This window comes from Baudoinia panamericana (genome assembly GCF_000338955.1).
Source record: "Baudoinia panamericana UAMH 10762 unplaced genomic scaffold BAUCOscaffold_11, whole genome shotgun sequence".
Taxonomy (NCBI): Eukaryota; Fungi; Ascomycota; class Dothideomycetes; order Mycosphaerellales; family Teratosphaeriaceae; genus Baudoinia; species Baudoinia panamericana.
The window spans coordinates 24,254-44,132 of record NW_006911267.1 but is presented as its reverse complement, the minus strand read 5'-3'; the positions used below and the strand labels follow the sequence as shown (position 1 = coordinate 44,132).

Sequence of the window (19,879 nt, the reverse complement as noted above, 5' to 3'; positions counted from 1 at the left end):
GTGTCTACCCCAGTCGACCGTCTGGAACGCACTGTGTGGTAGACCTTGCAGGTCAACCACATCTCCAAACAACGATATACACCCATGACAAGCTTGCTTTGCAAGCCTATTGTAAGCGTGTTGTTAGCCACATCCCCTACCGAAAGCGAACAACTTCTGGCGTGTGTCCTGGCGAGAGCACAGAGAAGGCCTTGCGCAAGCTCGAACGAGCAATGCGACTTCGACGCAAACAAGGAACTTGAAACGGTTGCCCTTGTAACAGGTGGTCGTAGTGGAAGTGTGGTTGTGAGAAGCTCAACGCGCCAGATTCCGGCTCGACATTGCAACACGGGTTGACTGCACGTTTCTCACCAGTTCTTTGAGTCGTGAACTTCATGTTGTCTGTCCGTGCGCTAAGAGGTTTGACACATGTAGGTCTGGGGAAGGTAGGATGTAGCAGTCTCCGTCTCGACCACCCTTGTTACCAAAGAATTCAGCAAGTTTCGGACACACGCACACAACGTTCAACCAGCGACAGCATCAACGGCCCCATCGAGCCAACTCTCCCACCACACTTTCCGCTCCCTCCCTTTACCAACTAACGCCTCAACCATCGCCTTTCTAGCCCTGTCATTGCCACCGGTTCCCTCCACCCCCTCGCCCTTCCGCACCCTCCATTCCTCCTCCGCCTGTTCCACCGCTCGCCGGATCACCCCCGCCTCATCCTCATCCCCATACAATTCACATTTCTCACACTCCCCACACCTGCCGCCATTCGGCCGAAAATGCTGACAAAAGTGCCCGTATCCTTCGCGACTGGGGATTTCGGACCGACAGACATAGCACATGGTGTAGCCGCAGTTGCACACGAGTTTGTTGCAGCCGGAGGATTTGATGAAGCTGAGTTGGCAGCGTGGGCAGGTGCGTTTGATTGCAGCTGTGGCGGAGGCTTCAAGGGTCGTACGGAGGGTTGTAAGGGTGGTGGAAGCGGAGGAGGAGAAGCAGGTGTGTGGGTCAGTCCAGGGGTGGAGACAGCGCGTGCAGGTTATCGTGAGGCAGGTGGGAGAGAGGCAGATGAATTTGAGCCCGCGGCGGGACTGGTGGATGCGGGTGTGAGAGGCTCTGAGGATGTTGGTGATGGGTGAGTAGATGATGGATGTAAGCCAGATACTAGCGAGAAAGGCGATGATGGGGATGGTGAAGAGGACAAGTCCTGCGGTCAGGGAGAGGAGCATGATTTGTAAAGCGGCCGGGGAGCGGGTGGCGATGTGCTGCCAGATCTCTAACGCTCTGCGGCATTTGAAAGGAGGTATCTCGTCGATCTCGGCGTAGTTGCAAGATGGGCAGCGTTGGAGTGGTAGCCGGCTTTTGACAAGGATATCGTTTGCTGCGCGGGCTTGGAATTTATTCCACGTATCTTCGTCTCCCCTACTGCTGATCAACGCGCGACGCACGATATCTGCAGGCACCGGACCGTGACACTCCTCACGTGCTGTAGGCGCGAAACAACGCACGCTACTCCTCTCCAGATCGACAGTGCGAGCCCAGCCTTGGCCGTAGAGTGCTTCGTTGACCGTGCGCCGGACGCACTCAAAGCACAACTGATGGCAACCGTCAGTGCAAACGGCGAGCTCTTCAAATGGAACGGAATCGAAGCAGCACTCGCAGTCGAACAGTGCTTGCGCCTTTTCGGCCTCCTCTTGGTTTAGCTTTGTGGCGACTATTGTGTCCTGTTCAAGTTGCTCGCGGCGCTGCTTGGCGATCGCAGGCGCTATGAGAAGGTCGTATAACTCCCGGTCAAGCTGCTCACTTCCTGTCCGCTTTACGGCGAGCTGTCCATTGGGATGCATAAATACGAATGGATGCTCAGCCACAGGTCGTGAGGTAGAGCGAGATCGCCAGAGCTGAGGGAAGGACAAACGCCATGCTCGGCTAGACAAGTGTTGGAGAGTTGAGCGTGAGAGGGTGTAAGAGTGGTTCTGCTCGGCCATGACCGCTTTGATGGACGAGTGGCTGAGGCGCGGAAACTCTTCGTAGAGAACTTGCCTGACGGCTTTTATGTAGGTCTCACTTCGGAAGGTGTCCTCAATAAGTAGCTCCAGGGATGAAGCAGAGAGAGGCTGGCCAGGGTTCACGGCTTTCGGCGTGGTCGTGGGTTTCGTCTTCCTTCGGTGCAGACCACGCACATGCTCCGCTTTCTTCTTACGCATCGCTTCGACAACCAGCTCCAGCCTGCTCTCTTCACTAACATTCAAGAGCATCTCTCGAAAGACTTCAGGTTCGACGTCCGGAAACACTTCAACCAATACGGCCAGTGAGGCGTTCAATTCCTTCAGCTTCGGCTCGTCGTCGGCGACGCGGCGTTGTAACGGGTCATACAACGGAGTGATATTCTGGCCAGATCCAGATGCGGCTGCTCTAAAAGGGCGAAAGAAGTCGGCCTTGGACTTCCAAAGGCGGCCGCTCTTTGGGAGAGGCATGTAGTCCATGACGGCCAATGCGTTCCCCTTACGGTTGCATTGCCCAAGCCGTGGGAGTTATCATTGCACGACGGGCCTGAAATAGAGGGCTACCGATTCACTGTAGTTGGATATCAGATCACAAGTCGCGGAAACTGGACGAGATGAGTGCTATGGGAAGTAGAAGTGGGAGCCTTAGGCAGCCATCACGTGCTTTTTAATCACTACTGTCTTGCTTAAGCAAACGACGAGTGTTTCAGTACAGACATAGCAAATATATAATGATGTAATGTTGGCTCGCTTTGACAACAAGGTCGAAAAGCGCCATCCCTTGTGCGCTGTGGTTCCGAACCATGAACAGTTACGAGCACTCTACAGTCTACTTTGGCTACGGCAGCAACCTCTGGAAGCAGCAAATGAAGCTCCGATGTCCAACTTCAACATACCAAGGCATCGCCCAGCTGAAAGGCTACTGCTGGATCATCAACGAGCGAGGCTATGCCAATGTCGTCAAGCACACGCAAACTGTTCAGTCAGACAGCCAATGCACATACGCTTCCGAAGTCTGGGGTCTTGTCTTCACCCTACAGCCCGCCGATGAGGCCAGGCTAGATGTCAACGAAGGCGTCCCGTACGCGTATCAGAAGCAGATGCTGAAATGCGAGTTCTGGCCCGCCCGCGAAGGCAAGCCTCCGCAGACCGACGAGAAGCCGGAGCACGTTGAGATGCTCGTCTATGTCGATGGCGAGAGGACTACGCCGTCCAGGCCAAAGACAGAATATGTCTACCGCATGAACATGGGTATCAAAGACGCCGTAAAGGAAGGCATGCCGAAGGAGTACGTGGAGCATGCGCTTAGGCCATTCATCCCGGAGCTCGAGGACGAAGGTGTGGCGGAGGTGGCGAGGAAGCAGGCTTTGGATTTTGAGGATGAAACTTGAGGTCTCGGTCATGTCAGCCTGGTCAGCACTCCGCCGTATAAGTCTGTTCCGCCCTGCGGCTCACGCCCACATATGCAGAGCGCGCCAGAGGCCGGACGCAACCGTAACAGTACTAGCGGCTGGCCATACACCCTATGGATCAATCAGACGCCGTGGGTCGGACGAGAGTGGGAGTGGTCGCGAATGTGCGGTGCATATTTAAGGAAAAGGTATCATTGGCGTCTTGCGCGGAAAGCAGGGTATGATCGAAGAGCTTGCGAGTCTTGGTATCCAGCGCACCCGCCCACGGAGTCATTACGCCAAAGGACACACCTGCGAATCGAACCAACGCAGACATTCGTCCATCTCGTTCAAGTCATGCGTATCACTGTCCGCCACCGATGCTCACATCGCGTGAACCCTCCGCAAGTACCAAGTCCACACCTACTTTGCTTACTACTCACTCCTCCTCCACGACGACCCTCCTAGTCATACTCTCGCACAACCGTCCATAAAACTTGACCGCATGCTCGCGTGGGAAGCAAATCTCCTCCGCCAAGTAATCCGGCAACAAGCCGATCAGATCCCGATCTCGGTCCGCGTCGAGGAAAGGTTCGTACGCGAACTCCGCTTCTTCGTAGGATAGACCTGTAGGTGTCTTCGGGTTTGGGTTAGAGGAAGAACAGGCGGAATTCGCGATGGAGAGGTGGAAGTGGAGTGCTACAATCACAATTGTCAGCAAGGGCCCATGTGAAACTCGGGCCGGATGGTTGGGGTACGTACTGCCATTCCGACCAGTCTGGATGCAATCGAACTCATCTTCGCCTTCTTTCCGCTTCACGCCGCGGATGATGAGACCGGTGAGGTCGGAGTACAGGTTTTCTTTCATCTTGGCTTCTTTCTGCGCGTCTGTGGTAGACGTAATAGTAATGGCAGCATTACGGGTGGTTGCGGCTGGAGCAGCCGGCGTTTTGGCAGTCTCTTGCGAGTTACCGCTGTTTGAGACTTGTTGCCGTGCTGCGATGAGCTTCGCTTCTAGCGACTTGACTTCGTTTTGTGAGGTTTGCAGCCTTTCCTTCAGCGAAGCAGACTCGGTGGCAAGCTTCTCGTTCGCCGACGTCAGGGTCGAGACTTGTTTCCGTAGCGCGTCCGTTTCCGCAGGATTGATGGTGGCTGAAGCCTTCCTCAACTCGGCAATCTCCCTCTTCAGCGCTGCAATGAGCGCGTTCGCGTCATTTGCCTTCTCATCCGACGCGCGCTTCAGCTTCTCAAAGTTCGACTCAGCGTCGTTTTTCCCGATTTCTTGCAGATTCTGGTATTTCAAGTTGAGATTCTCGTAATTCTTCGTCATGTCGTTGAGCTGCCGCCGCAGCACTGGATCGCCGCCTCGCCTCTCACGGTCCGTCCCGCTCACGCTCCCACTGCGTTCTCGAGGTGGCGGGTAGGCGGGTTGAGCGGAGACGGAACGTGCACTCGCTCGCGGTTGCAGTTGCGGGGGCTGGACGGATATTGATCTTGGTCGCTGGATGAAAGGCTGGATGCGCGGTGGTGTTTTGGCGATGTCCATGCCGTCCATTGACACTTCAATTGACTGCTCGACGTCTTCCGGATCGGGTTGCGTTTCAGGTATCACGCCTAGAGTTTTCGTCGCCTTCGGTTTCCGCGCCGCTGTAGTTCTTGCGCGCTTCGCGTTACGTTTGGCTCCATCATCCGCCTCGTCAATGCCATCCTCGGCATCGCTCTGGATGTTCGTTCGGTCCTTGAGCGCTTGACGCGACTGCTTCGGCGCAGCTTTCCGCTTCGTTGTCGTTGTTTTGGCGGGCATTGCTGTCACTACCTTTCCAACCCTGCGCGGTGCTAACATCCATAGATCAGTACCGCCTTCGATCGCGCGAGTGAACGCAGCATGTTCGAACCTTCCACAGCCGACAAGTCATCATCGCTCACCGGCGGGCCTGCCTCGAATGCCGCCAACGCTTCGCGCGCAGTCGCGTACCGTCCCGCCATAACCAATTGCTCTCGGCAATCAATTCTTATCTAACAATGGAATCTCACGTGTGCGATGCGCGGTAGCAGAATGCGTTATATGGCGCAGACAGTAGCAATGCTTCAGGCGTCGTGTTTATTCGTTGTCAGCGAATGTGACGCGCTTGAACTCGAAGTAAACAATGCACGCTTGGCAAGAGGTCCGAGCGTTCAATGCAGCATCAGTCGTACACAGCTGAGTTCAGCCGCAAAGCCATAAATTCATTAGCTCCCATCAAAGCTCGCGTAAAACGATGCCCCGAAGCAAAGAAAGTGACAATCATTCCTGGAAACTCTCGCAACGCCTATACAAAGAAGGCTTGAGGCATTCGCTCTTGACCTGCTCATTCTGCCATGCTCATTGGAACTTCGATTGGAGGGGAGCGACACTGACCACCTCAGACATTGCGCCAACTTTCCGCTTGAGTACTTGCCGCAATACCAACCGGAATGAAAGCCTGTGAAGCTAATTCGCAATACCAATGTTGTTGATTAATCCAACGCCTAGTCCACGACAAGCCATTGCTTAGCGTCTGCTGACTGACCCCATTCGCGTGGGCTGTGCTCCAACATCTTAAGTCACCCGGCTTTATTTAGTCCTGGAGGTATCCCGCCGCCTCCTCCAATGGAAGGCTACCCTCGCCCGGACTTCCAGCGGTCCGACTTACACTGGGAGAGCCTCAACGGACCGTGGGATTTCGTCTTCGACGACAAAGACGTAGGTCTCCATGACGGCTGGCAGCAAAGCGGCATCTCTCGCAAATCCGACAAGCGCACAATCCACGTCCCCTACGTCTTCCAATGTTCCGCTTCCGGCATCCACGAGCGAGGCGTGCACGAAGTGCTCTGGTATGAACGTCAGATTCAAGACTTGCGAAGCGCCGCGCAAAGACAGCGAGGTGATCGCCTTCTCGTCCGTTTTGGAGCCGCAGACTATGAAGCCAAGATCTGGCTCGACGGGCAGTACGTGGGCGAGCACCAAGGCGGCCATGTCCCGTTCGATATCGACCTCACGGAAGCCGTGGCGTTCAGCGGGTCGACCAAGTCGCATAGGCTTACCGTCCGCGTCTTTGACTCCGCATCTGACCTAAGTCAGCCCCGGGGCAAGCAGTTCTGGGGCCCCCAGTCCGAAAGTATCTTCTACACACCTTCAAGCGGCATCTGGCAGAGCGTCTGGCTGGAAAGTGTGCCGCGCCTGCGCATCGCAGATAGCAGCCACGGCACTACGATTCTCTCCCACAACGTCGACCTCGGCGCCATCGACGCGAGAATAGCAGTTCAAGGGCGACGCACACAGGTCAAGTGCATGATCGAGCTCGAAATCCGTCTAGCAGGTATCCTCGTCAGCCGCTCCGACCGCAGAGAAGTGCCGAGAGATGAAGCGTTCGTGCAATTCAACCACAATATGCGCCTCAGCCCCGAACCACCCGACCTGCCTCCTCTCGAACTCACGCGCGAAACTGCGCTCCTCGGCGACCGGACATTTTGGCGTAACGGCATCGCGCTCTGGTCGCCAGAACATCCGACGCTGTATGATCTGACCATTCGCCTTTTCGATTCTGACAACACACTTCTTGACATTGTCCATACGACAACCGGCATGCGCTCTCTCACCTGGAATCGCGGGGACGGAACATTCCGTCTCAACAACCGTCCCTACTTCCAAGCTCTACTCTTAGATCAAGGCTACTGGCCTGACACGCTTATGACGCCGCCCTCCCAAGACGCGCTGAAACAGGACATTCTCCTCCAGAAGTCGCTGGGTTTCAACGGCTGCCGTAAACACCAGAAAGTCGAGGACCCGGCCTTCCTTTACTGGGCGGACAAGCTGGGTTTCCTCGTTTGGGGCGAGATGGCGTCGTGTCATAACTTTAGCGTGACGGGGTGTGAGCGGTTCGAGAAGGAGTGGCTGGAGAGCGTGAAGAGGGATATCAATCACCCTTCTCTTGTCTGTTGGACGCCTGTTAATGAAAGCTGGGGTTATGGAGAGCTGGAGAAGAATGCGAGGCAGAGAGATCATCTGAGGAGTCTGTACTATCAAACAAGATTCCTCGACCCGAGTAGGCCCGTCAATGATAACTGTGGGTGGGAACACGTGGTCACGGATCTATCTACTTTCCACGACTATGCGGATGCGAAGGGGATGGCAGAGCGGTGTACAGATCTTCAGTCGATCTTCGCTCGCGGGAGAGGGATGTTCTTACCTCCCCTTCATGGTCCGTCACCCGGGAAGGAAGACCCGGGCAGTCGGCATGTAAAGGGAGCGCCGGTGATGTGTACGGAGTTCGGCGGGGTAAATGTTGATGTTGCGGGCCGGAACGATGAGGGGAGGAAGGGCAATTGGGGCTATAGTACTGCGACGGATGGGAAGGATCTGCTGGGCAGATTTGAGGAGCTGATGATGGCGGTGGTGAGGGAGGGAGATGTTTGTGGGGTTGTGTGGACGCAATTCGCTGATGTGGAGCAAGAGGCTAATGGGCTTGTTACTGCGGAGCGCGTGCCGAAGATGGAAGTCGAGGCTTGTCGGATGGTGGTGGAGAAGGTGAAAGGGAGGTATTTTGGGAGGTTGAGGGCTTTTGGATGAGGTTTTGATCCCCAAGCTGCCGTTTGTGTACGACCTATCTACAGGACTCTTCGCTGTTTGTTGCTGTACGCCGGACCTGCTGGAGGAAGATCGAGGCCGTTTGTGGAGGGACGAACGCATGGCATCGGAATTTATCATGCGCTGCTCTCGCTCCCATCCGGGAAGTTTCGCTTGATAGCGGTGTACAGCTCATCCGGGCCGTTCGTCAGCATGATCACCGCCTTCGGAACCACTACCCGGCAGACATTCAGCAACCGCTCGCACAGCACGGTATGCTCCTTTTGGCCTCTCAGCCTACAATTGACCGTCAGTGTAGGTCGGCGTAAGTGCCAAACGCACAATGGCTGCGGCGGATGCTACCTACCCGAAACCGACAATTACGCCGGCCCAGTCCCGTTCCTTCAGGAGGGCTGTGAATTTCTGCACGCTCGCCTCGGGCTCACCAGGGTTGACGTTATGTGAGATGATTTCGAAGCCAGCTTCGCGGGCTTCGGCCGTGCTTTGAGCGACAAGCTCTTTCACTTTGTCACCAACGTTGGGGCCGAAGTGCTGGATGGCGGAAGGCTGCTTGTTCGCGTAAGGCCCAAGACCGGCTCCAAGAATGTATCTTGGTGGAGACGTCGAGGACATTGCGGCAACGATCGAACTGTGAAAGTTCCTGATGAGAACAGATGTGGCGGACAGGGATGGATAATAAGACGAGCAATGATAAAACGAGCAATGATGCGACGAAATGAGCTACGAGCAGAACGAAAGTGAACACTAACAACCGCTCAGGTCAGGTGCGCTTCTCATACACTTGGTCATAACGACTACATGGTCACGGTCTCAATCACGTTATATACAGCAGTACTGAGCTTGCCTTGGAGACGGTCGAATTGCTGCCGACGGGAGTATCCGTGATGATTCAGCGCGGAGGAACAAATGGCCCCACTGCTGAAGCCATGTCTCAGAGTAACTATAGATTATTGCTCATCAATCAAATCTTTCGTATCTGTAGGAGCAGCTGGCTGACTACAATCGGCTGATAGATCGGAGAGTACGGTCACCTGCCGGCGAACACTGCACAGGTCATCTGCTCGCAAAGCGGAGATGGCGACCTTTGCGTGAGTGGCTATGTCATGTACTCAGGGGGCAACCGAATGTGCTCATGCCGTTCGCCATAGTAAGTCCACGTTTTCTGCTGCATCCTACGCGACATTCCGTCCAAGCTATCCCAGTGCCCTATACAATGTCGTGCTGGCCTACCATTATGAGCCCAAGCGGTTATGTGTGGATCTTGGATGTGGGACTGGCATTGTCACGCGCGAGATGAGCAAACATTTCGACAGCGTGATTGGTATCGACCCGTCTGCGGGCATGATTAGGCAGGCTCGCCAGAGCATCGAAGGGCATTCGCAGTTTGGCCATGTTAGCTTTCGTGAAGGTCCAGCAGAATCCATACCTTCCATCGAAGCCGGCGAGGTTGATTTGGTTACTGTCGGCCAAGCTGCGCACTGGTTCGATCAGACCAAGTTCTGGCCGGAGATGCAACGGCTTCTGCGGCCAAAGGGCACCGTAGCTTGTTGGGGCTACAAAGACCACGTCTTCGTCGACTTTCCAGAAGCGACGAGGATCATGCAGGCTTATGCCTACGACAAGCACCCTGACAAGCTTGGGTCATACTGGCCAATGCCCGGTCGCTCATATGTGCAGAACAAGCTTCGTGTGCTGCAGCCTCCGGCAACCCATTGGGAGGAGCCGGAGAGGATCGAGTATGAGCCTGCCACAAAGGGCCAGCATAGCGGTGAGGGCACGCTATTCATGGAGCGTAGTCTGACCGTCGCGGAGACGAAGGAATACGTGAGGACGTGGAGCTCGTTCCATGGTTGGCAGGAAGCTCATCCAGAACAGAAGGCAAGGAGTAAAGGTGGCGATGGTGATGTTATGGATGAGATGTTTGATAAGATTGCGGAGACTGATCACTGGTTCAAGGATGAGACCAATGCTGTCAACATCGAGTGGGGCTCTGCGCTAGTGTTGACACGGCTGCGGTGAGGTCTACCAAATACATGCAGCGACCAGGCATCCCCTGCCCAGCCATCGATCAAGGCATCGCACTGTATGCTTCGTCCGTCTTGTCGTGCAAATTGCCCGTCTCGGGGCTGCATTTACTCCTTTCGGCTCTCCATCTGTTGAACGACCTTCCCGTGCCTCGCTGCCGATCTCGCGACAATAATTTCCTGTAGGCTGCATATGCGGTACTTGTGCAATCATGGTGAGAATATAGTTTGCCAGTAATCGTCTCAGCGCCGCTGACAGCTTTGTTATCGCTACGCGATCAGGCAAGCAGACTCTACGCACTCAACCGCGCAGCGCAAGTGGTTTAGACTATCCACTCACCACTGCGGTTTTGGCGCCACCATCACTCCCGCCAGCCGCGGCAGTGGAGATCCCGGCCCAAGTACCAACACCGTGGAACCCTTCGGACGGTTCCGCGAGGTACGAAGTGATGTGATCGTCACGGGTTGTGACACAGCAGGCCGAGGGTCTGAGTGGACCTGTCCAGACCGCACTGCACAACTGCTTCTCCATGTACTCAGACTCGTACGCTTGCATCGCAATAACCACATGCACATTGACTAAACGTCCGCTCTGAGCTTATCGTTCTTCATGCATACTTCTATCGTCGAGTCGTGGTTGTAAACCTCCTGCCTCATAAGGCGCATAAGTGGGCACATGCTTGATCATCTATGCACGAAAGGCATAACGATAACGCCCTCGCTACCATTCTGTCGGGTTTGTCAATGCTCAGGAAGCCTAAGTAGACCTCACGCAAATCTCCTCATGTTGTCCACTTTCCCAATCTACATTGAGCTTTTTTAACTTTCCAAACGTCTACTTTCGAGCCAAAAAGTTGCCACTGAGCCCATTAGCACGTGAGACCGCAAGCAAAGCCCGTTACAGAACCTGACTGCTCTAGTGGTATGACCCGTATAACCGTCTGCCCATTGACATGTAGCTTCTGCAAACACATTCGATATGGTGGGGTGTACAGCTGTCAGACGTTGGACGAATGTTCCAAACGAATATTGCAGGAGGGAGTGCTTGAAGGCGCTGCAGTCTTCGTTGAGCCTCGGTGCATGCCGGCGGGCCATTCGTACACCCAGATAGCGCAAGCTAGAATGGTGTACGAGAGGCATGTGCGTCAGAGCTCGTCCATGGTTTTGGCGATGTAGCAGAAGCGCAGCCCGCGCAATGTCACCTCACCAGGCAGGTAATGCAGCATTGTCCAGCATCCTTCTATACGGTGATTGAGCCTTAGACATGGATTGTTGATCTTGCGAGATCTTAGTTCACCTGCGACTTCGTGTGAGCGGTCGTCGACCACAAGCGATCCATCTACACAAAATCAGCTACTGGACCGCCCGCGTTGATGCACTACGTACACGGAACAGTATGGCTTGATGTTGTCGTTCATCAGCTGTTCCTCGGCGGCGCGGATCATGCTGCGGTATTCATTCGGGTCCATATACGGCTGCTGACCGGAGAAATGACCTGCGCACGGCCAGAGCAGGACGGCACGTAAGGTCTTGCGGATGTTGTCGCGGATGTCGACGCCGATGGAATCTGGCTAGTGTTAGCAACATCAAGCACTTGCGTTGGATTGTGCCACGAACTTCCGCTCCATGCGCCAATGTTGAGCCTAAGCGAGCGTGTAAAGACTCGCTCGAAACCTGCTGTGTTCAGCAGATTGCCCATTTGGCGCCCAATCCGCGGATCCTTGTTATTGCGCAACATTGTATCCCGGTACACCTCGCTCCATCTAATCAGCGGCTCGCTGGAATTGGTAGCAAGTCTGCCGTTCTCGGATTGGAAGAGCAGCTCCAGCTCAACCATTTGCACCCATCCTCCAGGCTTCAGCAAAAGCTTAAGGTCACGGATGTAGGATGGCCAACGGCTTCGATGGATCCCTTCGGCAAGAAACCTGCTGTTGATGAGGTCAAAGGACTCCGGTAGCAGACGAGAGGCGCTACGATCATGGCGGAACGCTGCGTTGAGATTCCACCTTTTCTTGACGAACTCTTCAACGCCGTCCCCGTCACTGTCATCGTCGTCTTCCGGATCTTCCTCGTCATCGGTGCCGTCGCCAAGATAGATATCGACTCCGGTGACCTTGCAAGTGATGTCAGTTCATTGGACGTCAAAGTATGGTTCACGCAGCACCAACCTCACAATCCTCATGTTCCTCTAGCAGGCTATCAATCCACGCCCCTTTGCCATAGCCGCAGTCAAGGACCGTTGGCTCCTCTTCTCCTTCTGGTGGAAACTCGTCAGGCGGTAAAAGGACGATCCGGTTACCACACAGATCTCGCATGATGCTATGCAACTCATCGAATCGAACCTCTTCTGCCTAACACTCTAATCAGCGTATGTTTGAGCAGACTCCGTTGGAGCCCTGTGAATCTCGACAGCGTCTCAAAATCGATGCGAAGTACTCACCTCGTCAATAGGCACAGCATATGTGTTGTTCAAAATGGAGAAGCGGGAAAATGTCCGCCCAGCGAAGGTGTGTACCCTGTCATCTTGCGGTTGCGGCACGGCATTGGACATAGCGCCTCATGGATAGATGCGTCTCGCTGACTAGAGAAGCGACCGTACACCCAGTGGTTCAGGTGTGACAACGGCTGATCATTCTTGTTGGCGCCCACGTGATTTGCATCCTAAGACATGGGCTTCGTGGGCGGTCTAATGGCGTGGAAACGACCTACATACCCGCGGCTCGAAGGTCTTGCCGTATAGGCCGACTCTTTCCGCCTGTCACAGCGATATGCCCGCCCTATGCCACAACAACGGCAGGAACGACCCGTCCGCCAGACAACCTAGTGTTCTCGGCAAAGCATGTTGCCTATCGTTGGGCTATCAGTATGCGGGTTTGCAGTCAGAGCAACCGAATAGGGGACTAAGAATTCCAGAGGTGACACACACATGATTTTCATGTAGTAGTCTAGATGCCCTAGCGGCCAACTGAACATTACTATAGGTCAGCAACCTGGTCTAGTGTACGGCGAATAGAGAACCGCTGCAGCCTTGCTTTTGCATGGATCAACATGCTTCGCCAGCCCAATACCCTTTTGACGGAGCAACTCCGCGTGTCAGGGCACCGAAGGCATGGATTGAAGGCTCGGTACGGGAAGGTGATCGCAAGGACGATGGACCTGTCGGGAAATTCTGTTTAGCACCCGCTGAAGCACGCTGCGGGCGGGATGTCCAGTGGACTAACTCCGTCATGACTACAGGGCGCAGTTCCGCAGGTGGTCACGCTATGAGTATAGCGCCATGCATGTCGGCAAGGTTCACAAAGCCATAGCGTATCACATACCGACGCTAATGGCGAGATGGCCTCGTTGATCGATCCGAGGCCATGGTGTCGGGTTACAACCCATCGCAGATGGTTCCACGTGTGTCATAGCTCCCGCCAATAGACGGAGCCTCGAGAGATGGTGCAATATTGTGCAGGTTGATCAGTAATATTCAATCAGCACGATTGCCTGGAAATATAGAGCTGCAGTCCCATCCTCGACGACCACCTCAGGGCCCGACGGGGACAACCAGACATGGTTCGGACTGGGAGGCGGTGGAGAAGACTGTGCTTCGCACATACAGTTGCTGGTAAGTTTGCGTCTACATTATCCAGTTGTGGCTAGACTTCACCTTATACTGCTACGTCTAGCTTGGCACAATTATCTTGTCATACGACACCAGAGCAATACTGGACAGTCTCCAGTGGTTCGCAGAAAACAAGAGGCTGATATGTAGCAAGGCTTCATGCAGATAACTGTATGTTACACAGCGACGGGGGGAAGAGCGGAAGCCTGCAGAAAGCGCCGAAAATGCATTGTCCTGAGACGCGCCGCTCACCCGTGAATCCAACTGATCCTGCCTGTCCAGCGCCTATTGCTCACGTTCGGTGCAACGGCTCGCTTACCAAGAGCTCTGGTAAGCCACTGCACCGAAGTCAGCGACACGACATCATTGAGAAAGGTGCACCCTCAAGATCATGATCAACCGATCTTCCGTTCAAGGCCAATGCATGGTAATCAGTCAGCATCGAGTATTGACCATCAGCACTCAAACAAGAAGCACACTTTGCTCGCTTACAAAGTCTCCAGTTGCTCAGGGCACCACTCTAAGGGTATCGTGAAGACCAATTCCGATGCAGCAGGCTATGCTTTGCGAAACTTATTATTAGGTGTGGTTGAACCATGGACTTAGCTCCCCTTGGCGTTTCGCATGTTGTCAACGTCGCCTACTGCTGGCATCTGGGGCAGGAGCTGCATCATATTCATATATGGTCATCATCAGTGAGTCACGTATGAAGTCCATGTGTCTGCAGAGTATCCCGGAGCGACAGAACGTTGGTTGTAATCGAACATTTAATCTGTCAGTCACATCCCGAATCTATGGATAACGTACGTAACTGACATAGACTAAATGCACAGGTCGCTATACGGATCGGCTCGCTTACTTGCAGCTTAAAGCCGGTGGAGCTGAAGCTACTGCACGCCCAGCCACAGCCAGCAGGCTACATGTATGATGCGTTCGTATTACGCCAGAGGAGAAAGCAGGATCTCATGCATTGCGAATCACCGGTGTACGAACTGCTACTTCGGGACTTCTGCACTCTCCGGATGGAGAAGGCACTGCCGGACGCGCCGTCTTTTGGACGGCGGACCGGATCCGCTTACGGGAGCATTGCATGTAGGTAGCTGCATTCAGGCCGAGATCTCAGATGGTCCTGCCTCGATCTTCATGCCGGTGGCATCTTCCTTCTTACCTCCCACTGAGTCCTGCCCGAGAAGGCCCGGCCTCCACTTCGCCAGGATTTTCGCCGCTGACCCCTTAGCATCTTCATTACTCCTCCACAAAGCCTCTGCCGCATCAATGCATACCTCCCTGACAGGCGGACGGAGCATGATCAAATACAGCAGTGCCTGAGTCGCCATCTGCACCCGCTCGGGATCGTCCGCCAACTTCTTTACGCGCTCCAGCACGCTGGCGTCGAGCTCGGGTATCTCGGACAAGAAGCGGATGAGATAGCGACCATCCTTGACATCAAGATATGTTGTCAGTAGCTCGAGAGTGCGAAGGCAGTGCGTGGTGTAGTTTGGCAAGTTGCCTTCGGTCATGGAAGGTTTAGCGCTGGACTCAGGGTGCCGGTAAGAGTAGGCTAAGCGGTCGGTGTACCACTCTTCGTTCAGCCACGCTATGGCCACATCAATACGGTGTCGAAAGTCCGCCATGACGTAGTCGAGGAGCGAGGCACGAATCTTGTCCGCCAGGCTGAAAGAATGATTCTTCGCAGTCACCGTCCGGTCGTCGTTTTCCTGCTTGATACTGCTGTTTCGCTCATCAAGATCAAAGGTGCTGCGAGTGGCCAAGCGAGTCAACAGCGTGATCCAACCTTCCCTTTCATGACCATGTCCGCCCAACCCCAGCTTGTTGAAGCTTCTCTCTTCGTCCACCCTTCTTCCCATCTTCATGTCACCGTCAAGCTCGGCAAGGGTACCGAACACTCGAAGCACTGCGACCTTCCCATACTGCTCGAGTTCGTAGTCGTTCAAGGGAGGGCTCGCCTCAAGTTCAAAGGGTGCCAAAGCCACCTCCTCCACCTGATTTTCTGGTGGCAGCTGGTCAAGACGGTTCATGACCTGATCGCGGCCTGTCCCGAGACCGGCTTCGGGATCGTAATCGTCGTCTTCGTCCTCGCCCATGACCGCCTGGGCCGCCTGCAATGCCGACACCGGCGGTCGCTGCGCAAGGCTTAACAGCCGATACTGAATAGCGGTGATAGCGTCGTTGAACTTCTTCTGATCGATGCTTCTGAGCAGCGGCGGAACAAGCTGTTGCACAATTGGTTGCGGTATCTGCTCGACGTGGAAGCCAATCGATGCACGATCGGCACTCAGTGTGAAAAGCTGTGCGATGCTGAGTGGACCAGGTGGTAAAGGCGGAGGCCAGACAGTCGGCTGGGGGTGTTGCTGCATGGGTGTTGTTCCATTTGTGGTTTCGCTGTCGACACGAATGCGTTTGTTGTTATCCAGGCCATCGGTCGGTTCGTCCGGAGCCGGTCGCTTGTGAGACCCTGAATCGGCGTAGACACTGACAAGACTATGGCGAAGCTGCTCTACCCGTTGCTGTAGACGTGCCGCTAGCGCGTGATTGGGGTTCCGCTTCAGCACATTAAGCAGAAAAGATATGGTCGTCCGGGTCATGCTCTTGAGAGCGATTCTGTCCTTGCCTGACATTGCCGCCACACCTGCCATGGCCAGTCGTAGTGGGTTGTAGTTGAGCACGGTCAGTAACACCTTCGTTGCGATGCTTGCCCGCCTCTGCACTAATATGGAAAGACTGTTGAGCGTGGCGGTCACACTCAGAGCCTCCACGCTATCGTCCTGCAGTACGCCCAGTAGCCTGTCCAGGAGCCCTGACGCCTCGGCTTCCAGCTGGCTCGGCTGCAATACAGGATGATCTCGCGGCACGAGTGCCAAACTGATCTCGTTGTGCTCCGGCCGTCGGGGATCGGCAATCAAGCCAGGTGTCTGCACTTGCACAACGCGAGACACGAACTTGACGCAGCATATCCGTACGCCAGCGGCTGCAGTATCCATGCTCCGGAGGATGGCAGACTTGATGCCCGCCATCTTCCTCCATACTTCTGGGCTATCATTCGGACTGGAGATGGTGTGGCGGAATATGAGCGGATATATACTCGCAGCGCATTGGACGGCACTCTTAATCACTGCCGAGTCATCCTCCTCTCCCAGGTCGTCCTTGCGATTAAAGTAGCCCCTCAGCGTGTCCAGTATGAGCAATGATAGCTTCTGCTTCTCTTCTGCGGAGACTACGGGCGAGGCGAACGTCTCGGCAAGGAAGTCTGCACCCCATCGACGCAACTCTAGAGGGCTGTTGGCGCCGATCAATGGCAGCACGCCTTGCACGACGACAGAGTATTGCGACGGGTCGCCAAGAACGATGCTGCGCGCATCACTCAGCGACTTCAGTATGGGGCCCGTGTCAGTCATTGTCGTGATAGGAAGGCACGCTGATCCCAAGCAATCTACCCTCGCATGTGGTCACGAGGCAGGCAGAGACAGCAGCTATCTAATCGTGCAAAACGCGTTCCCCATCGTTGATGGCTGTAGGAGAGATCTGGAGGTTGCTGTGGCGTTTCGTATGGTGCGTGAGGCAGCGTTTGTTTGGCATGTTGAGAGGATTCAATGGGCATGCGCTACATTCAGTAGCAAGCGCGTGTCACACAGGGTTCGCGCAAGCGTCTCTTGGCGTTCGAGGGTTATGTCAGCGGGTCGGAGGCGCATTGCATGTGAAGCTGCTCGTTTTAGCATCCATCGCGGACAAGACACACCAAGATGCCTCTCGGACGGTATGCAGATGTGTGAGCGTGTTCAGTTTGTTCCTCGCGCTGACTGATGGGTAGGATACCGCAGTCATCCTACTACGATGCCCGCAACCGCCCCGGCGCAGCGCTCTATCGAGCCCGCCAACCCTACCTCGTCAAGAACGCCCTGACTGGTGTGTGCATCATCGGCTTCGTTGCAGCCGTCTGTACGTACCGGATGACTTTGTCCCTTTGTACACAATCGAGACGGAAGACTGACTCGAGGTTGTAGATACCTACACCCTCCGCGCCATCGGCCAAGATGACTTTTCAGACATTCCCATCCCAGATGCACCGGTTCAACCAGGCCACGCACCGCATATCAGCACAGCAAAGAGCGCAGGTAGTGCGAGGTGAGCAGCGCCGCATAATTGGCGCGACGAAACTCGTACATCATCTTCTAGATCCTGCGTTACTAGCGATAAGCGCGGAGGACGCGCACAAGCGTATATCGACCACCATGCTCTTCACCACTTGACATGGGATACGGTAGAGCACGAAACGAAGCGAGGTCACAGCATGCGTGTGCTCGATACCACGGCCGATGGGTATGCCTCCTGCTTGTCCCTAACCTTTTCGGATCTGTAAACGAGTGGCAAGCAGGGGCAAATCGCACGCCCAACGAAGCGGCGCATACGTGAGCTTTGTGTCAAGCCGAATGCTTGGGTCGCAGTGACTTGCGGCGCCGTCGTACCCATTGTTGGATAGCGATGCCAGCGTCCTGGGATACTGATGCTACATAACCGGCCAAACTATATAATACTGTAGCGGTTGGAAGCCTGCGTACTTGCAGTGTCCGCGCAATGAATCAGTAGGGCCTATGCTCGAAAGTTACAGCGCTGGAAATGTGCCAGTTGTCGCTTATAGTACATTGGCCAGCAGACACGGTCCGAGCGCGGAGCCCGGTTGCCCCTACAACGGCTTCCTAACTCATCCCTTGAACCATGCTGCAGCCCCCTCGGCCACGCATACGGCCCGTAAATGGCTCCGTCGCTGCGTTGTCAGCGCGTAACATGGCAAGTACAATCGTGTTGATCTATATCGATCACGAATTACCCCTTCTTTATGTATATCAATTTCCTTTGCTGAGTGAGCGTTGATCGCCTGCATTTGGAGCGGCTACTGAAACAAACGTACAAGCCTTGAAAGGGAGGAAGGTCGACAGTACGCCTTGGCAACAATGAAGTCGCGTAATTCCAGTCCGCAATCCTCGCCGCAAGTGCTTAGGCGTATTAGGGTCGACGGTGTTAAGGAAGATGCTTCAGGTAAGTGCTCGCTTTTGAAGCCTTGGCCTTTTGGAAAGGTCATTCTTTGTTCACGACCGCACTCGGAACTGCCATCACAGTTCCCGCATCTATGCATGAAGCTGTCATCGTCGCTGACGCTATCGACTCTGTGCAGCTCCCTCCGGCTCACCAAATCTCCGCTTCGGAGAGCTGCCGACTTTGCGGAAGATGAGCGGACTGAGTCCGTACCCAATGCAGACGAACGGCAGAGACACATCGCCGCAACCGGGTCTTCTGCAACCGATACCACATGGCGCTGGATCACGAAGAGTAAGCGGCGAGATGACGCCTTCCCGACTTTCACTAAACGGACATGTGCCAAGCTCATGCGTATCCGGTACTGTGTCGGCTTCGCCTGCATCCGCTGAGAACGAGTCTCCCGCCCAATGGAGCTCGGCGATCGGCCATGCGACTACTGCTGGAAAATCTGGTCGGGTCATTGAGAGGCTCATGGCAGAGAATGATAAGCTGAAGCGCGAGTTGGAGCTTGCGAACCTCCGTGCTTTGGAGCTGGAGAAAAGTCTGAGCATGTACCGGCCGCAGATGGAGGCTTTAAAGCAGGAGAATGAGAACCTGAGCCATGCTAGGGGTGTGGACTCGACGCTTATTGGCCGGCGGGACCGCAAGATTGAGGAGCTCAAGAATGATTGTGCGGTCAAGGATGAGAGGCTTAGGAAGCTTGAGGAGTTGACGAAGCATATAGGGCGGGAAGCGGAAGATGCCCGCGAAGAGCACGCGCGGGAGATGCAGAGTTTGGTCGAGCAGACGAAGCATGCTACCGTGAACGCGGAGATTTGGGAGACGAGTCACAAGCAGCTCAGGGCGGAGTACTTAACGCGGAAGGATCAATGGGAGCGTGATCTAAAGGGGGAGAGGCGGCAACGCGAGCTTGATCGGCAACGTATGGCGAAGTTGGATGTTGTGCACGAGCAGATGCGGCAGGAGAGTGAGAGGGGTGGGAAAATTCAAGCTGAGCTGATGCAGAGATGGGAGGCGCTGGAGGATGCGATGCGATTGACGATCAATAGAGCGGATGGGTCGAGTGAGCAGCTTCGAGTGAGAAGTGAGGAGATGGTCAGGCTTGCAGAGCAGATGCGTTGGGTGATGAATGTGTATAAGAGCACCGGCGGTGGCGAGCGTAAAGACTCAAGAAGGGACTCGTTGCCGTGTGAAGCATGATGGGAGGG

The 19,879-nt window shown here is 54.9% G+C and overlaps 13 protein-coding genes across 13 annotated transcripts; 7 read left to right on the top strand and 6 right to left on the bottom strand.

Moving 5' to 3' along the window:
- Positions 1-282: 282 nt before the first annotated feature.
- BAUCODRAFT_36809 (uncharacterized protein) lies at positions 283-2,568 on the bottom strand. Its single transcript, XM_007680982.1, has one exon. The coding sequence runs from the start codon at positions 2,466-2,468 to the stop codon at positions 504-506; it is 1,965 nt and encodes a 654-aa protein (XP_007679172.1). The 5' UTR covers positions 2,469-2,568; the 3' UTR covers positions 283-503.
- A 79-nt stretch (positions 2,569-2,647) lies between these two features.
- BAUCODRAFT_229127 (uncharacterized protein) lies at positions 2,648-3,499 on the top strand. Its single transcript, XM_007681241.1, has one exon. The coding sequence runs from the start codon at positions 2,792-2,794 to the stop codon at positions 3,377-3,379; it is 588 nt and encodes a 195-aa protein (XP_007679431.1). The 5' UTR covers positions 2,648-2,791; the 3' UTR covers positions 3,380-3,499.
- A 156-nt stretch (positions 3,500-3,655) lies between these two features.
- BAUCODRAFT_36807 (uncharacterized protein) lies at positions 3,656-5,320 on the bottom strand. Its single transcript, XM_007680981.1, has 2 exons — positions 4,142-5,320; positions 3,656-4,078 (listed from the first exon to the last, which is right to left on the bottom strand). The coding sequence occupies exons 1-2, from the start codon at positions 5,181-5,183 to the stop codon at positions 3,819-3,821; spliced, it is 1,302 nt and encodes a 433-aa protein (XP_007679171.1). The 5' UTR covers positions 5,184-5,320; the 3' UTR covers positions 3,656-3,818.
- Positions 5,321-5,858: 538 nt separating this feature from the next.
- On the top strand, positions 5,859-8,137 carry BAUCODRAFT_228917 (glycoside hydrolase family 2 protein). Its single transcript, XM_007681240.1, has one exon. It carries the CDS (start codon positions 6,009-6,011, stop codon positions 7,965-7,967), a length of 1,959 nt encoding a protein of 652 aa, XP_007679430.1. The 5' UTR covers positions 5,859-6,008; the 3' UTR covers positions 7,968-8,137.
- BAUCODRAFT_58651 (uncharacterized protein) lies at positions 8,114-8,597 on the bottom strand (the record flags this gene model as incomplete). Its single annotated transcript, XM_007681148.1, has 2 exons — positions 8,114-8,261; positions 8,332-8,597. Coding segments are annotated over 2 exons (414 nt in total), but the record flags the coding sequence as incomplete, so codon positions are not given.
- Positions 8,598-8,840: 243 nt separating this feature from the next.
- On the top strand, positions 8,841-10,174 carry BAUCODRAFT_228911 (uncharacterized protein). Its single transcript, XM_007681239.1, has one exon. The coding sequence runs from the start codon at positions 9,084-9,086 to the stop codon at positions 10,002-10,004; it is 921 nt and encodes a 306-aa protein (XP_007679429.1). The 5' UTR covers positions 8,841-9,083; the 3' UTR covers positions 10,005-10,174.
- A 156-nt stretch (positions 10,175-10,330) lies between these two features.
- Positions 10,331-10,570, bottom strand: BAUCODRAFT_36803 (uncharacterized protein). The gene has a single exon (XM_007680980.1). It carries the CDS (start codon positions 10,539-10,541, stop codon positions 10,338-10,340), a length of 204 nt encoding a protein of 67 aa, XP_007679170.1. The 5' UTR covers positions 10,542-10,570; the 3' UTR covers positions 10,331-10,337.
- A 422-nt stretch (positions 10,571-10,992) lies between these two features.
- BAUCODRAFT_36800 (uncharacterized protein) lies at positions 10,993-12,336 on the bottom strand. The gene is made up of 4 exons (XM_007680979.1): positions 12,178-12,336; positions 11,627-12,122; positions 11,396-11,576; positions 10,993-11,348 (listed from the first exon to the last, which is right to left on the bottom strand). Exons 1-4 carry the CDS (start codon positions 12,322-12,324, stop codon positions 11,303-11,305), a joined length of 870 nt encoding a protein of 289 aa, XP_007679169.1. The 5' UTR covers positions 12,325-12,336; the 3' UTR covers positions 10,993-11,302.
- A 211-nt stretch (positions 12,337-12,547) lies between these two features.
- On the top strand, positions 12,548-13,028 carry BAUCODRAFT_36796 (uncharacterized protein). Its single transcript, XM_007680978.1, has one exon. The coding sequence runs from the start codon at positions 12,778-12,780 to the stop codon at positions 12,937-12,939; it is 162 nt and encodes a 53-aa protein (XP_007679168.1). The 5' UTR covers positions 12,548-12,777; the 3' UTR covers positions 12,940-13,028.
- Positions 13,029-13,679: 651 nt separating this feature from the next.
- Positions 13,680-14,265, top strand: BAUCODRAFT_36795 (uncharacterized protein). The gene has a single exon (XM_007680977.1). It carries the CDS (start codon positions 13,841-13,843, stop codon positions 14,009-14,011), a length of 171 nt encoding a protein of 56 aa, XP_007679167.1. The 5' UTR covers positions 13,680-13,840; the 3' UTR covers positions 14,012-14,265.
- Positions 14,266-14,517: 252 nt separating this feature from the next.
- Positions 14,518-17,237, bottom strand: BAUCODRAFT_36792 (uncharacterized protein). Its single transcript, XM_007680976.1, has one exon. It carries the CDS (start codon positions 17,030-17,032, stop codon positions 14,723-14,725), a length of 2,310 nt encoding a protein of 769 aa, XP_007679166.1. The 5' UTR covers positions 17,033-17,237; the 3' UTR covers positions 14,518-14,722.
- Positions 17,238-17,377: 140 nt separating this feature from the next.
- On the top strand, positions 17,378-17,763 carry BAUCODRAFT_150498 (uncharacterized protein; the record flags this gene model as incomplete). The annotated part of the gene is made up of 3 exons (XM_007681238.1): positions 17,378-17,391; positions 17,446-17,573; positions 17,639-17,763. The coding sequence occupies 3 exons, from the start codon at positions 17,378-17,380 to the stop codon at positions 17,761-17,763; spliced, it is 267 nt and encodes an 88-aa protein (XP_007679428.1).
- Positions 17,764-18,586: 823 nt separating this feature from the next.
- On the top strand, positions 18,587-19,871 carry BAUCODRAFT_150497 (uncharacterized protein; the record flags this gene model as incomplete). The annotated part of the gene is made up of 2 exons (XM_007681237.1): positions 18,587-18,671; positions 18,808-19,871. The coding sequence occupies 2 exons, from the start codon at positions 18,587-18,589 to the stop codon at positions 19,869-19,871; spliced, it is 1,149 nt and encodes a 382-aa protein (XP_007679427.1).
- Positions 19,872-19,879: the final 8 nt, after the last annotated feature.